General features: G+C 29.9%; 1 protein-coding gene across 4 annotated transcripts in view; it reads left to right on the plus strand.

Annotated features, from left to right (window-relative positions):
* Window positions 1-11132, plus strand: part of LOC143049657 (laminin subunit alpha-2-like) — a 117068-nt gene extending 105936 nt beyond the window's left edge. For 3 of the 4 annotated variants that reach the window (XM_076223306.1, XM_076223296.1, XM_076223322.1), the window contains 8 exons: window positions 1235-1374; window positions 2127-2303; window positions 2729-3037; window positions 3740-3754; window positions 5801-6294; window positions 7141-7274; window positions 7680-7896; window positions 8840-11132. In XM_076223306.1, coding sequence (XP_076079421.1) covers window positions 1235-1374; window positions 2127-2303; window positions 2729-3037; window positions 3740-3754; window positions 5801-6294; window positions 7141-7274; window positions 7680-7896; window positions 8840-8982 — 1629 coding nt within the window. In that variant the 3' untranslated portion in view covers window positions 8983-11132. The remainder of the gene's footprint in view (window positions 1-1234; window positions 1375-2126; window positions 2304-2728; window positions 3038-3739; window positions 3755-5800; window positions 6295-7140; window positions 7275-7679; window positions 7897-8839) is intronic. The other variant, XM_076223314.1, reaches the window with a different exon arrangement.
* The last annotated feature ends 1305 nt before the right edge of the window (window positions 11133-12437 follow it).

The raw sequence follows: 12437 nt of genomic DNA on the forward strand, positions 1-12437 counted from the left end.
TAAATAAAATTGAAATGAAAATGGGTAATATGTCAAAGAGACAAAAACCTGACCAAAGAGCAGAAAACAGCAAAAATGCAATGGGGTTAACATGTTTTGTTAGATCTCAACCCTCCCCCTATCCATGTGTTGTAAATAGTGGTCTAGAATGTCATTTACTGACCACACACCATTGAAGGAAAAATTGTCTCATTATAAAGATCAATAACTGAGATTGTTTAACCATTGAAGAAAAGAGAATATGAGTTTTAAATTTGAAATTCTTAATGAGAAGCTGCCTCAATGGTCTCATTGTACAATGGAGTGTGATCGCTCAAGTGTGGGAAGTGTTGGGATTCAAAATCAAAACAATGAGAATTGTTATTTGCTGCTAAGCACACAACAGCAAGGAGTAAGAACAAAACATTATTGGCTTGTGGTCAGAATAATGTATCTTTGTAGGATGGCATCTCTCCCTGTGTGTTGTTACCTAGTAAACTAGTACATTTTGATGTAAGTTTAGTACAAAGCAGGGTTCATGTTCATATCTTTCCATCATGTTATCTTCCTGATATGCTTGTAAAAATTGCTTGATAATGAAACACCAAACTGTCCTTCAATCTACATCTTTATATGAGTAGATTGTGAAAAGGTATTTGTTGTTGATTTAAGAAATAATTCCTTCATGTCATGCTCTATGCTCATTTTAATATTGGTAGGCATTATATTTGTCGATATTTTACACCTCGCTCACAGCAAGGTGTAAAATATCGACAAATATATATATATATATATTCTAATAGAACAAATACATTATTTTTATAGGTCGAGGGTACGAAAATACCGTAAAAATGTTTGGCTCTTCCCGTTTCCACCCGAGGAGTCTGCATTACATTTCATATTTAATAAGTTTAAAAACTACGAGCAGGGTAAATATATGTTGTTTTATAAAAATATATAATAAAAGTTTAAGCTAGCTGCTTAAATGTATATATTTTAAAGGATAATGATGGAAATAACGTTAATATACACAGTAGGTTTGTGCGTATGTGTCAAACATATTTTGTGCTCATTAGAACACGGCTTTGTTTACAAAGCGTAGTAAGGACGTCATATTACAATGTTAGATAGTATATGTGTTTTGGTTTTGTACTTTTGTTATCTAGTTATCCAGGTTATTCAGGTAAAAGTGTCTTGTTGAATGTAGATAATTTATTAAAGTTTTATTAATGTTTGCCTTGTTTCTTTGTTTTAGAATTATTACACCGTAGCTTTAACAGATGGAAAGATAGAAGGAAGATTTAGTGGTAATTCTATACCACAAATAATTACATCACTAGGAACATACAATGATGGCAGAACACATACTGTGGGAGTTCTTAAGAAAAATCGAATGTAAGTATATTGTATAAAACTGTTTATGCAGTTATATCAAATTTTATATTTGACTAGCCATGACAGTGCATGACCAACCATCTCATTGCTTATTTAGGTAGTTGGTGTGTTTCAACTTTTCTATCTTCAATATAATTCTTTTTACCTACATCTCCAAAGATGAAATTATGTCTAGTAACAGCTCCACATCATCCATCTGTTGAAAAGAACTTGGATAGCAACTTTTAAAAAACTTTTCTTGGCTTCTTTATAATGGAATGATTTGATATTTGGTATGCAGCTTTACAATGTTAAGTAGTAGGGATTAAGCAATTTGTACATTCGCTTTACAGTCACTTCCTGTTTGCTGTTGAATTATTTGACATTTTTCAGGAGACAAAGATACTGACTTCTGACCTTTAAATGTAGCTTTGGGATCAAATTGTGAAGTTTGTAATGTTGTAGTGTTCTATATAATCAGATTTGAGAGAGAGAAAACTCTTCATGCGTTACTGAAAAATCTGAATATATCGTAGATTTGAATATATGCTTGCTAGACTATACAATATGTTACTTAGTGGATTTAATTTCTGATAGATCCCAGAGAGGAGAAACATATATTGGTATAGAATAGCATTATTATTTTACTTTCATTTGAAAAACTAGCAATATGACAGAATTGTTTATTAGATATTGCTACAGAATTGTAAAGGTGAACTTTCCTATTTTGCTGGGTTTTATCAACACTGATCACGTTGTTTTTATTTATACAGGATAACAGTGTATGTTGATGATGTATTTATTGGGGAGAAAACATTACCTGTTGGTATAACAACTATTGAAGTAACACAGCTATACCTTGGTGGCATAGGACTGCCTACAAGCCAAGACTTAGCACCAAACTTTGAAGGATTGTATGGGTGCATGAATGATGTTGTTATCAATGGAGAGTGAGTTCTATAATTAGAATAGGCATATTCTTATATCTATTTATTGAAACTGGCAGGTCAAACAAGCATGAAAGCACCATACTGGAATACTTCAATTCAATTTGTATTATTGGTCCTCTAAAATTCAACAATGGTTACTTTCAATATACAGTTAACTTGATTTGCTGTCAGTTTGACAGTTCTTTTTTTTTAAGGTCAATTGCAAATTGTTTATTAGACTAAAACTTCTATTCAATTTTGCCTCTTACAGTGCTTCTTCAAATTACTTTTGGTATTTTTATGGCATTTATTTAAAATAAATAAACAGTTAAATGTTAAAAGGGTTCTTTTTTTATCTCCTTCCTTCAAAATAGCAAACTAAAAGCTGACAGTAAATTTTGATGGTATTCAACTGTTTGTATACAAGATCTTTTCTTTTCCTTCAGAATATTGAATTTGAATACAGATGTGTTTGAGAATGCTGATGTTGGAAGATGTTCTATCCCAGAACCTCCGGAAGATAACAGCCAAAATTTGAATCGCCTTACAACACCAGCATCACCAGTCACTCCTGCCGTTACTCCAAAACCTGTTACTAGATCAGCACAGGTTATACCAACTACTAGTAGTAGTAAAACTGGATGTGCTGTACAATCTGATCTGGCTGTTGATCCATTCATGTTAACCTTCGGTAATGAGGAAGGAGATAGTTATGGTGAAATAAGTAATATAGCCAAGAATCATATTAACGTTAGGTAAGGACAAAAAAATATATAAATATAGCCAAGAACCAAATTAACATTAGGTTAGGACAAAGAAGTTGGATAGAAATGAGTGCATGTAATATAATTTAGGACCATTTGGATGTTGAATAAAAATATGGTTCTCAACAGGTCAAATTTTCTGCTTGTGTCTTATATTAATTTTTTTTATGAATGTCTGGCTATGTATTTCATAGACAAGACTTTGCAGAATTTTTATTCATTAAGAAAAGTGTTGGAAATTTAGCTGATTTGTTTGACTGAACTTGGTTTCCCTAAAAGAGACACACTTTTCTAGTTATGAAAGTGACTTTACGCAGGATATCTTGAACCTTTTTTATAGTAGTATAAACATTTATGATATTTAATTAATATTTCTGATAAAAAAAACAAGACAGACAACTCTGTATGACCCTAGAAACATTTAAAGAGCATCATGTCTGTCTGTATTAGTTTTTTATTTAGATTATTTGTGTTTGTTAAGTAGAGCAGTTCTGACATTATAATCCTGTAACTTTATTTTCAGCGATGATACAACTTAGAAACATAAATAGGTCATCATAAAAACTTTAATTTTGTGTCAGATTTTGATGTGTATTTCTGTCTTTTTTACACAAAAACATGTAGGTATAAATAGAGCATTTGTTTGTTACGTAGAACAGCTCTAACATTATAATCATGTGAATTTATTTTCAGTGATGATACAATCTGGTAGGTTTTAACATGTAACCCCAGATTATATAATATATATACCTATATAGTGTGTATCTGATGTATTCAATTATATACTCGGTGGACAAATTATTTAATAAAAAAACTAGATATGTACCTGTAGTTTGTGTTTTTAAGCATTTACAGTGATTTTTTTTTATTTTGAAGCAGAAATAGTAGAATTTGTCCACTCAACTTACAAACTAAAGATATTCATAATTTATTATATTGAATTTAAATATGATAATTATTTTATAAATCCTAATATGATTATAGTTTTTTTCCAGTTGTATTGTGTCATATAACTGTTTAAGTTACTCAAATCAGAAGTACTTCCAAATGTAAGACATCAGAATTGAACAGAACTTTTGCTCATTTGCAAAAATAAAAAGCTAAAAATTGCCATGAATTAATAATGGAATTTTGATGGGTTTGAGTTAAATACAGCATCATCACACACTGACTTTATCTTAGTAGCCAATCATGAGATCTGATTTCCCATAAATAGTGCTGTAGAACAAATATTCAGACAAGAAGTAGACAAACCTTTTCTACTTTGATCTCTTCTCTTACCTGATAAGGATATTTCACCTTCTTTTTATTCCAAAACTTGTCAAACTTCTGCCATGCTGCAATACCTGTAGTGAACACCTATAGAGACCACTTCAGATCAGTGTTTATGTGTAGCTAAGTTTACATATATTGTTATACAAGTATCAGAGATTTTATTTTTTCAAATAAACAAGTCAATATGAAAAGAAATGTAACAGGTGATTTTAAAACTCTGAAAATATCAACATTAAAATATGGAGCAGTATACTCATCATATTTAAGTTTCAAGTGTATTGTTCCTCAATTTCCTCTTAAAAAAAAAAGAAATCCAAATTTAAATTAACTTTTCTGTTTAGGATTTTGTTCATCATTCAATTTGAGCTGCATTAAGGATATACATTGCATGGTGTGTGCAGTTTTGTGTGTTTATCTATTTAGTATGTATTTGTTTTATAATAAAATATTAAATCATTTATTATTGTCAGTACATTTATTAAAGAAAATTTGGTATAAAGAACTTTAAAAATGAAAGAATATTATATCAAAATGGTGTCCTGATAAAGATTTTTTGGGTTTTTCTTGCGTTTGCTTTCTTCTAAATTATTGGCTATATCCACTTGCATTTGGAACAAAATAACTTTCCCAACCAGTGAAAAGTGATTTTTCTGCAATATATTATGCTTCAATTTATTTCAAAATACATAGGGGAAGTCAACTTTATATATTGACATTCTATTTTTATTTTTATATAGTGCACATTTATCAGAGCTTTACATAAACATAAATTTCACTATTTTGTTGCTAGAAATTGCAGTTTTTGATAATTTTATTATAGCTTTTCAATTTTCAACATATGTTTTATTTTAATATTTTTCAAAAGATCTCATCCCAATCTATAACTTGTCTCAAAATCAAATAAAAGGCAATAGAACTGACACTGTATTGTCTCCCTTTAATATTTTTTTTGGATTCCACCAGATTAATTAAAAACTCATGTATTCAATATAGGCCTTTATACACATACTATGCTTATTGTGCAGTGTAAACACATTTTCTATTTCTTATTTTATTTCTATGGTACAGTTTAGAAAAATGAACAAAAAGCTTCTGATAAAAAGTAAAATAACAAAAATCCTGAACTCAGAGGAAAATTTAAACGGGAAAATCATAATCAAATGGCAAAATCAAAAGAACACATGAAACAATGGATTACAACTGTTATATTCCTGACTTGGTACACCCAACTTACACTAGCTTGCTTTTATTGTAACCTGTGCTTTCTTTTTCAATTCCATCTACTTTTGTGTTATTAAATAGCGATAAAACAGTCTGTATTGGTTCAAAGCATGGACATGTTATGTATATACATGTATTAAAACCTATTTGATGATTTCAACAATGTGAATTTATAGGTTTTTTGTAATCAAATTGGACAATCAAATACTTTCAAAATAAGTCATTCATGTATTTAATAATAATGTCATTGATTTTTAGGTTCAACATTAGTTTTGAATTTAGAACATTCCATCAAGAAGGTGTGTTTTTCTTTATTGGTAATCCTTCCAATATAAATGGTGATTATGTAGCTGCCCAGATCTATAGAGGCTATGTAATGGTGATGTTTAAATATGATGGTGATATCTACAGTGTAAACTCTACCATCAAAACAGCTGACGGAGATTGGCATTCTGTACAGGTTTTAAAGGGAACAAAAAATGTCAAGTTACAAGTGGACAAGAACACAAAAAGGATTCCAATAAAAAGAAAACTTAACATTAATGCTCCTGTATTTGTTGGTGGAGTTTCAGAGGAATTAAGGCAACGCCCAGAATTAGTTCAACACAGCTTAAGAGGATGTTTAAAGAATTATTATATCAACGATCAGATGATCTTAATCAAGGATGCAAAGATTGTTAAAGGTGTTACTAAGTGTTATGTGAATGTAGAACCTGGAGTATACTTCACAGGATCAGCATATGGTATAATAGGTATGTTAAAAAAGGAGGTTCCCTTTTTTATTATCTTGTACTGCTAATTCACTGAAAATAAGAAATTGTGAGAATTCTGTTATCTTTAGATGGCTTTTCAATAATTATGATGTAAACTAATGCTTTATATGTACACCATTGGACTGTTTCCTCATTGAAGTAGTTCATATAACATTTATATGTTTTGGAGTTTAGTATGAAGTCTATTTTCACTGAACTAGTACACATTTTCATTAAGGTGCCAGCTGAAGGCTGCCTATTGGTGCAGAATTTTCCTGCCTCGTTGAAGACCCATTGGTAGTCTTGCTCTTTGGTCAGGTTTTTGTCTCTTTTGACACATTTTCAATAAATTTCCATTCTCAATTTTACTAAAATGGTGAAATGTAAACTTTAAGGGAAAAAGTGTAAGTTTCCAGGACATTTGGAGGGGGAATAGGCAGCAAGTGTCAAGTTTAAAAAGATAAGAAATATCTTAAACAAATTATATTTATACATGTATATATTATTTTATAACATCTACCTTCCAATAACTATATGGTTGATTAACAGTGTAAGACTGTTGTTAGTGTATAATATATTATCTTTATCTGAAGACATAAACATAGGATTCCATGACAATTGAAATGTGTTACTTTTATGAAACATTTTTACCTGTTTATTATATGCTTATAAAGAAATTATTAAATAAGTTCCATACCAAGGTCAATTTTAAATATGCAGTGATGAAATATCTACATCTTCATTTCATGAATATCCTACATATAACATCCTTTTACAAGAATTCAATATACTTATTTAGGATGAATGATTTCTTTAGAATATATGTGATACTTTTCTTTGTTTTAGATACAAGCTACAGAGTAGGTGATCGAATGGTGATCAGTTTTGATTTTCGTACCCACAAATCTGAAGGATTGATATTATCTCTAAGTAATGGTGAATCAGGACCTGCACTGACAGTTGAACTTTATAATGGCAGGGTAAGACTTGGGTATTCTTGATTTAGGGGGGGGGGGGGGGCAGGGTGCTTGACCCCCATTATGGAGCTAGATTTATAGTCAATGCAGACTTTTTACATGTTCCACTCAAAACTTTGTCTAGATACATTGATGTTAACAAAAATGTTATAAAAATAAATTAGTTTTATTAAATTCATAATAATAATTTATGAAAATGGCATATAAAGTATTGTTCTGGAATTAAATCTCCCCAGGATATGGTATATTCTGCACAAAAATCATCTTGTAGAGAGAGGTTATAGGATCGAAAATAATTGATTTAATGAAGACACAAGATAGAGATAATAGTTTAAATAGATTAATAAAAGCAGTTTTGGAACAAACAATGTTGGGTTCTATTTTATAATTTTTCATATTTGTTTCCAGATCCAGTTTTCTGTATATAATAGAGACAGGTATTCTGTTGTGTCAGAGAATTCTGAGTTTGAATTATGTGATAAATCATGGCACTCTGTAGAGGCTGAGGTTGCAGGAGATGTTATAGAACTAATAGTCGATGGGAACAATCCATTGTATGGTGTTAGTTCTTTTAAAGATACAGATATAGATACCTCAGCACCTTTATTTATTGGAGGCCTTATAAGTAAGTTATTTATGTTTAAACCTTTAAAGATACAGATATAGATACCTCTGCACCTTTATTTATTGGAGGCCTTATAAGTAAGTTATTTATGTTCAAACTTTTATATATCTCTTTTAAGGTATTAAGGCACAGAGTATTGGTTTTTATGCATGATTAACTAAGAAGCTTTTTTGTTAATTTTTGCCATCGTTTTTGGCCTTTATTTTTGCGCTTATTCAGGATTGAGTTTTTATTGTGGAGCCTTAAACTTTAGTCGAAAAAGCGAGACATAGCGATCCTACATTCGGTTGGCGGTGTTGTCGGAGGCAGCATCCACAAACATTCTCTCTGAAATTTTAATAACTTTCTTAAAGAAATTTTAATAACTTTCTTAAAACTATTCTGGATTTGTAACAAACTTGGACAGAGGCTTGTTTATGATCATAAGATAGTAGACAAAAGTAAATTTTGTAAAAAAAAAATAGAGTTTTTTCGTATTTTACTTATAAATAGACTTAGTTTTTCTGTCAGGATACCATACATTCACTTTGTGGTTAAAGTTTTTAAAATTCTTAATAACTTTCTTAAACTATCCTGGATTGTACCAATCTTGGACAGAAGCTTGTTTATGATCAAAAGCTCCAAGTATCTAGAAGGAAATTTTGTTAAAATACTGTACCTATTTATCCCTATTTTATTAATAAATGGACTTAGTTTTTCTTCTGGTTAATATTAAATGCAGTATGCAGTTAAAGTTTTAAAAATATTTATTCTCAATAAAAGAGAGATTTTTGGTGAACATCTACAAGACAGTTACTGTAATATCAAATAGAAAAATACAACCAACATACCATATGTTTGAATAGAAAAAGAAAGTGTTACCCTTGACTGACTGTATTTCACAAAATAATAATAATTATGATTTTTACATTTTAAAAGTGTTTTATTTTTTTGCCTTTTGTAGGTCCAACTATGAAACAAGAAGCAGCATTGACAACACAAGGATTTGAAGGATGTCTGAGGAATTTTAAGATTAATTCTGCTCCGGTGGACTTTTTCAATCTAGTACAATCATATGACATCCATAAAACAGATTGTCCAGTATAACAAAGTCTTTCTACATAGTGCAATAGATAAATGGATTTTGATTTTGTGAAATCCATATACTAACAATTTCTCAGGGCAAATCAGCAACTTTAACATAATAAACTCAGATTGTGTTAAACCAAATTTAAGATATGCTTTTATATCATAAAAGGAAAATTGACTTAAAATGGCATTATGTATATGGTGACATTAAATGATTGCAATTCATCTTTATTGTTAGCAATAAGATTAATGAAAAAGTGTCAGTTCTTGAAGTTTAATTTCTTATTTTAACCTGTCCATGTACAGGTTGCAGGCTATGATTAACTTAAAACTTTTATAACCTTTGATGTTAATCAAAAAGATTATTGTGATTTGCTAATGACAATCAGACATATTTCCTCCTGTCTTTCAAAGTTATATATACTCCTGTCTATAAACAGAAAGTAGTAGTAGAGAAAGAAGGGATTGTAAGACATTTTGTATTATGGTTATATTGATGTTGTAGTCGTTGAGTTTTCCAAAACTCTTATCTTTGTGAAAAATGAACCTCATTAGGAAAATAAAGGCATTTGCTTACTTTAAAAAACTTAAATCTTCTGTTGAATATATATATTTAGTGATCATTTGGTGCCTTTTTACATCCGTCCTTTGTTTCATAATTTTATACATGAAAAATTGTGCATGGTGTAAATTGAATACAAATCACAATTACGCACTATAATGTTTAATTCCTCAAACAAAACTATGTAGTGTTATTTTCATATTTCCAGTTACATTATTTAAAAAAATATGAAGATTGAGTGGTGAAATTATTGTCAGGCATATTGTAGAAGCATTTAATTTTACATTGGTAATGTTTTCATGTTTTTGCTTTTAAAAAATAGATAAATGTAAGTTGGTCTATGTTATAATAGGCCTTATGATGTTGGTTTATATGGCTAAATTGGATCAATTGCCTTAATTCATCAGGTACTACCCTCAAAATAAATTTAAAAAAAATGGATTTAACAGTATACATGAATTTTAATTTTTCTGTTAGCACAATTTTCTATCCAATACCACATGAATTAGTCTAATTTCAGTGGATGTTCAAATCCAAATTAAAGCAAAACTAAATCTCATTGATTGTATTCTTCCTGAATATTCAAAGTTCAAGTTTTCCTTAAACAAAAGTTATCCAATCTATTTACCACATTTATGGATTACTGTAAAATATATTGTTTGTTTTATCTATTTGCTGAAATCAACATATAAGACTCTGAAGGTGGTTAAAGTGGACTTTTAAAAAGGATTTACTGCATTTCAGTATCCAAGAGGATGCAAATAACAGTAGCATATATCTTTGTATATTTGTTAACCAGCAGTGTCATATAGCAGTCACCATGTTGGATATTAGATAAAATAAATTTCCTAGTTGAGTGTCTTATTACAGATTCAAAATAAATTACTCCATTTATAGAAGAGTTTGTTTGCGATCCTTTAATTATTTCATTAGTTATATTTTACAGACTTTTTATAAAATTTGAGTGTGTGCCAACAAGTCAGCCCCATACGTGCTGTCATTCTACACAATTATCCCATTTAATCTAGAAAAAGAACTTTTTTAACCAAGAAAAAAAAACACCTAAGAACTGAAAAAGCTGGGACAGATTTATTCATTATGTTTAATTGCCAGAATATGTATGCAGAAGTGGATAAAACTATTTTAGATCTGAATCAAAGATAGAAGCAAAGAAAAAATATATGCAATATTGTCTAGGAGTGTTGCATCTACATAGTTTCTTGTTCAAGAATGTTTTACCTATGGTAGATAGCTATATTTAACAATATTTACAAGTAATACTGTCAACCTATATTAAACTTGATATCAGTCGGTACCAAGTTTTTATACTGTTTTGAAAAATATATGTGATATTTTTAATCACAAGCATTGTAGTAATTGTTAATTGTATTTATACATGTACAGTAATTTATTGTGTAATTATTTTGTTAAATTTTATGTTGTATATGTGTATTAAGGTATATTTTAAATGAATCAAAGATTAAAATGTAGTAAAACAGAATGGGTGCTATATGTAAATGATGTTATGTATTCAATTTTATACACTCGTATGATCTATCTGAAATTTTTATACTTTTTATCTAATTATTAAAATCTTAAAATATCAGTTGTTGTAAATTTCTCCAGTTGTGTATTTAGTTGATGAAATCCCAAATTCTTTCTACATGTTCTAGTCATGATTGAAATTGCATTAGTATTTTACTCACTTGTTCTTCCATATGTTGTAAATTTTTACTTTGCATGCTGCTAGATAAAGGCAACAGTAGTATACCACTGTTCAAAATTTATAAATTGTTTGAGAAAAAAACAAATCTGGGTTTCAAACTAAAACTGAGTGAAACACATCAAATATAAGAAGAGAACAACAAAACAACAGAAACACTAAAGTGCAACAAAAAATCAAATTGCAATGAAACACACACAAAAACGAACTATAAGATAACAATAGCCATTTTCCTGAATTAGTACAGGACATTTTAAGAAAAAAAAATGGTTGGTTGAACCTGTTTTTGTGGCTACCCAAACCTCCCACTTCTATGGCAATGTTCAATATAACACTGAAATGACAACACAACATGATAGGACTGTAATACAAATAATTGCAAAGATCGTACAGGACAAAGAAACACACAAATAAACATTACAACATGCTAATAGTTATTAAAGATACCAGGCTTATAATTTAACAGGCAAGAAGTGTGATTCGTGTACATAAGACTCATCTGTGACGCTCAGGTCAAAATAGTAAAGAAGGCCAAACAAAGATGAAGAGCATTGATGACCATAAATTTCAAAAAAGACAAGCCTAGCAAGACATAATCTTTTGTCTTTGTATACCCTGCCTTTGGGAATCTACAATAGAAGGGGCATTATGTTTTTCCTGGTCAATGCATCCTGCATTAATCTGTCATGAGTCAGGTTAAAGCTTTGCTTTATGGAAGATTACAATAGAAGGGGCATTATGTTTTTCCTGGTCAATGCATCCTGCATTAATCTGTCATGAGTCAGGTTAAAGCTTTGCTTTATGGAAGATTACAATAGAAGGGGCATTATGTTTTTCCTGGTCAATGCATCCTGCATTTATCTGTCTTGAGTCAGGTTAACGCTTTGCTTTATGGAAGATTACAATGAAGTTGTTGTCACAATAACTAGGAACTAGGAACACATGTCCATTTTGATGTGAAAAAAAAATGAAAAAAGGATTTTGACTCTAATGTTGCAATTCACTGGTCAGATTAAAGTTTTGGTTTAAAGTATTTCACAATAAAGTTCTATATAATACACTTGAATAAGTCAATATGTTCACTATTATGCAAACATTTTTAAATATATCAAATTAGAGTTTTCTGCTGAATTCCATGGATCACTGAACATTGAAATGTTACAGTGCCCGTGGGACATGGTGTCCTAT

This window comes from Mytilus galloprovincialis, chromosome 1 (assembly GCF_965363235.1).
Source record: "Mytilus galloprovincialis chromosome 1, xbMytGall1.hap1.1, whole genome shotgun sequence".
NCBI classification, from domain to species: Eukaryota; Metazoa; Mollusca; class Bivalvia; order Mytilida; family Mytilidae; genus Mytilus; species Mytilus galloprovincialis.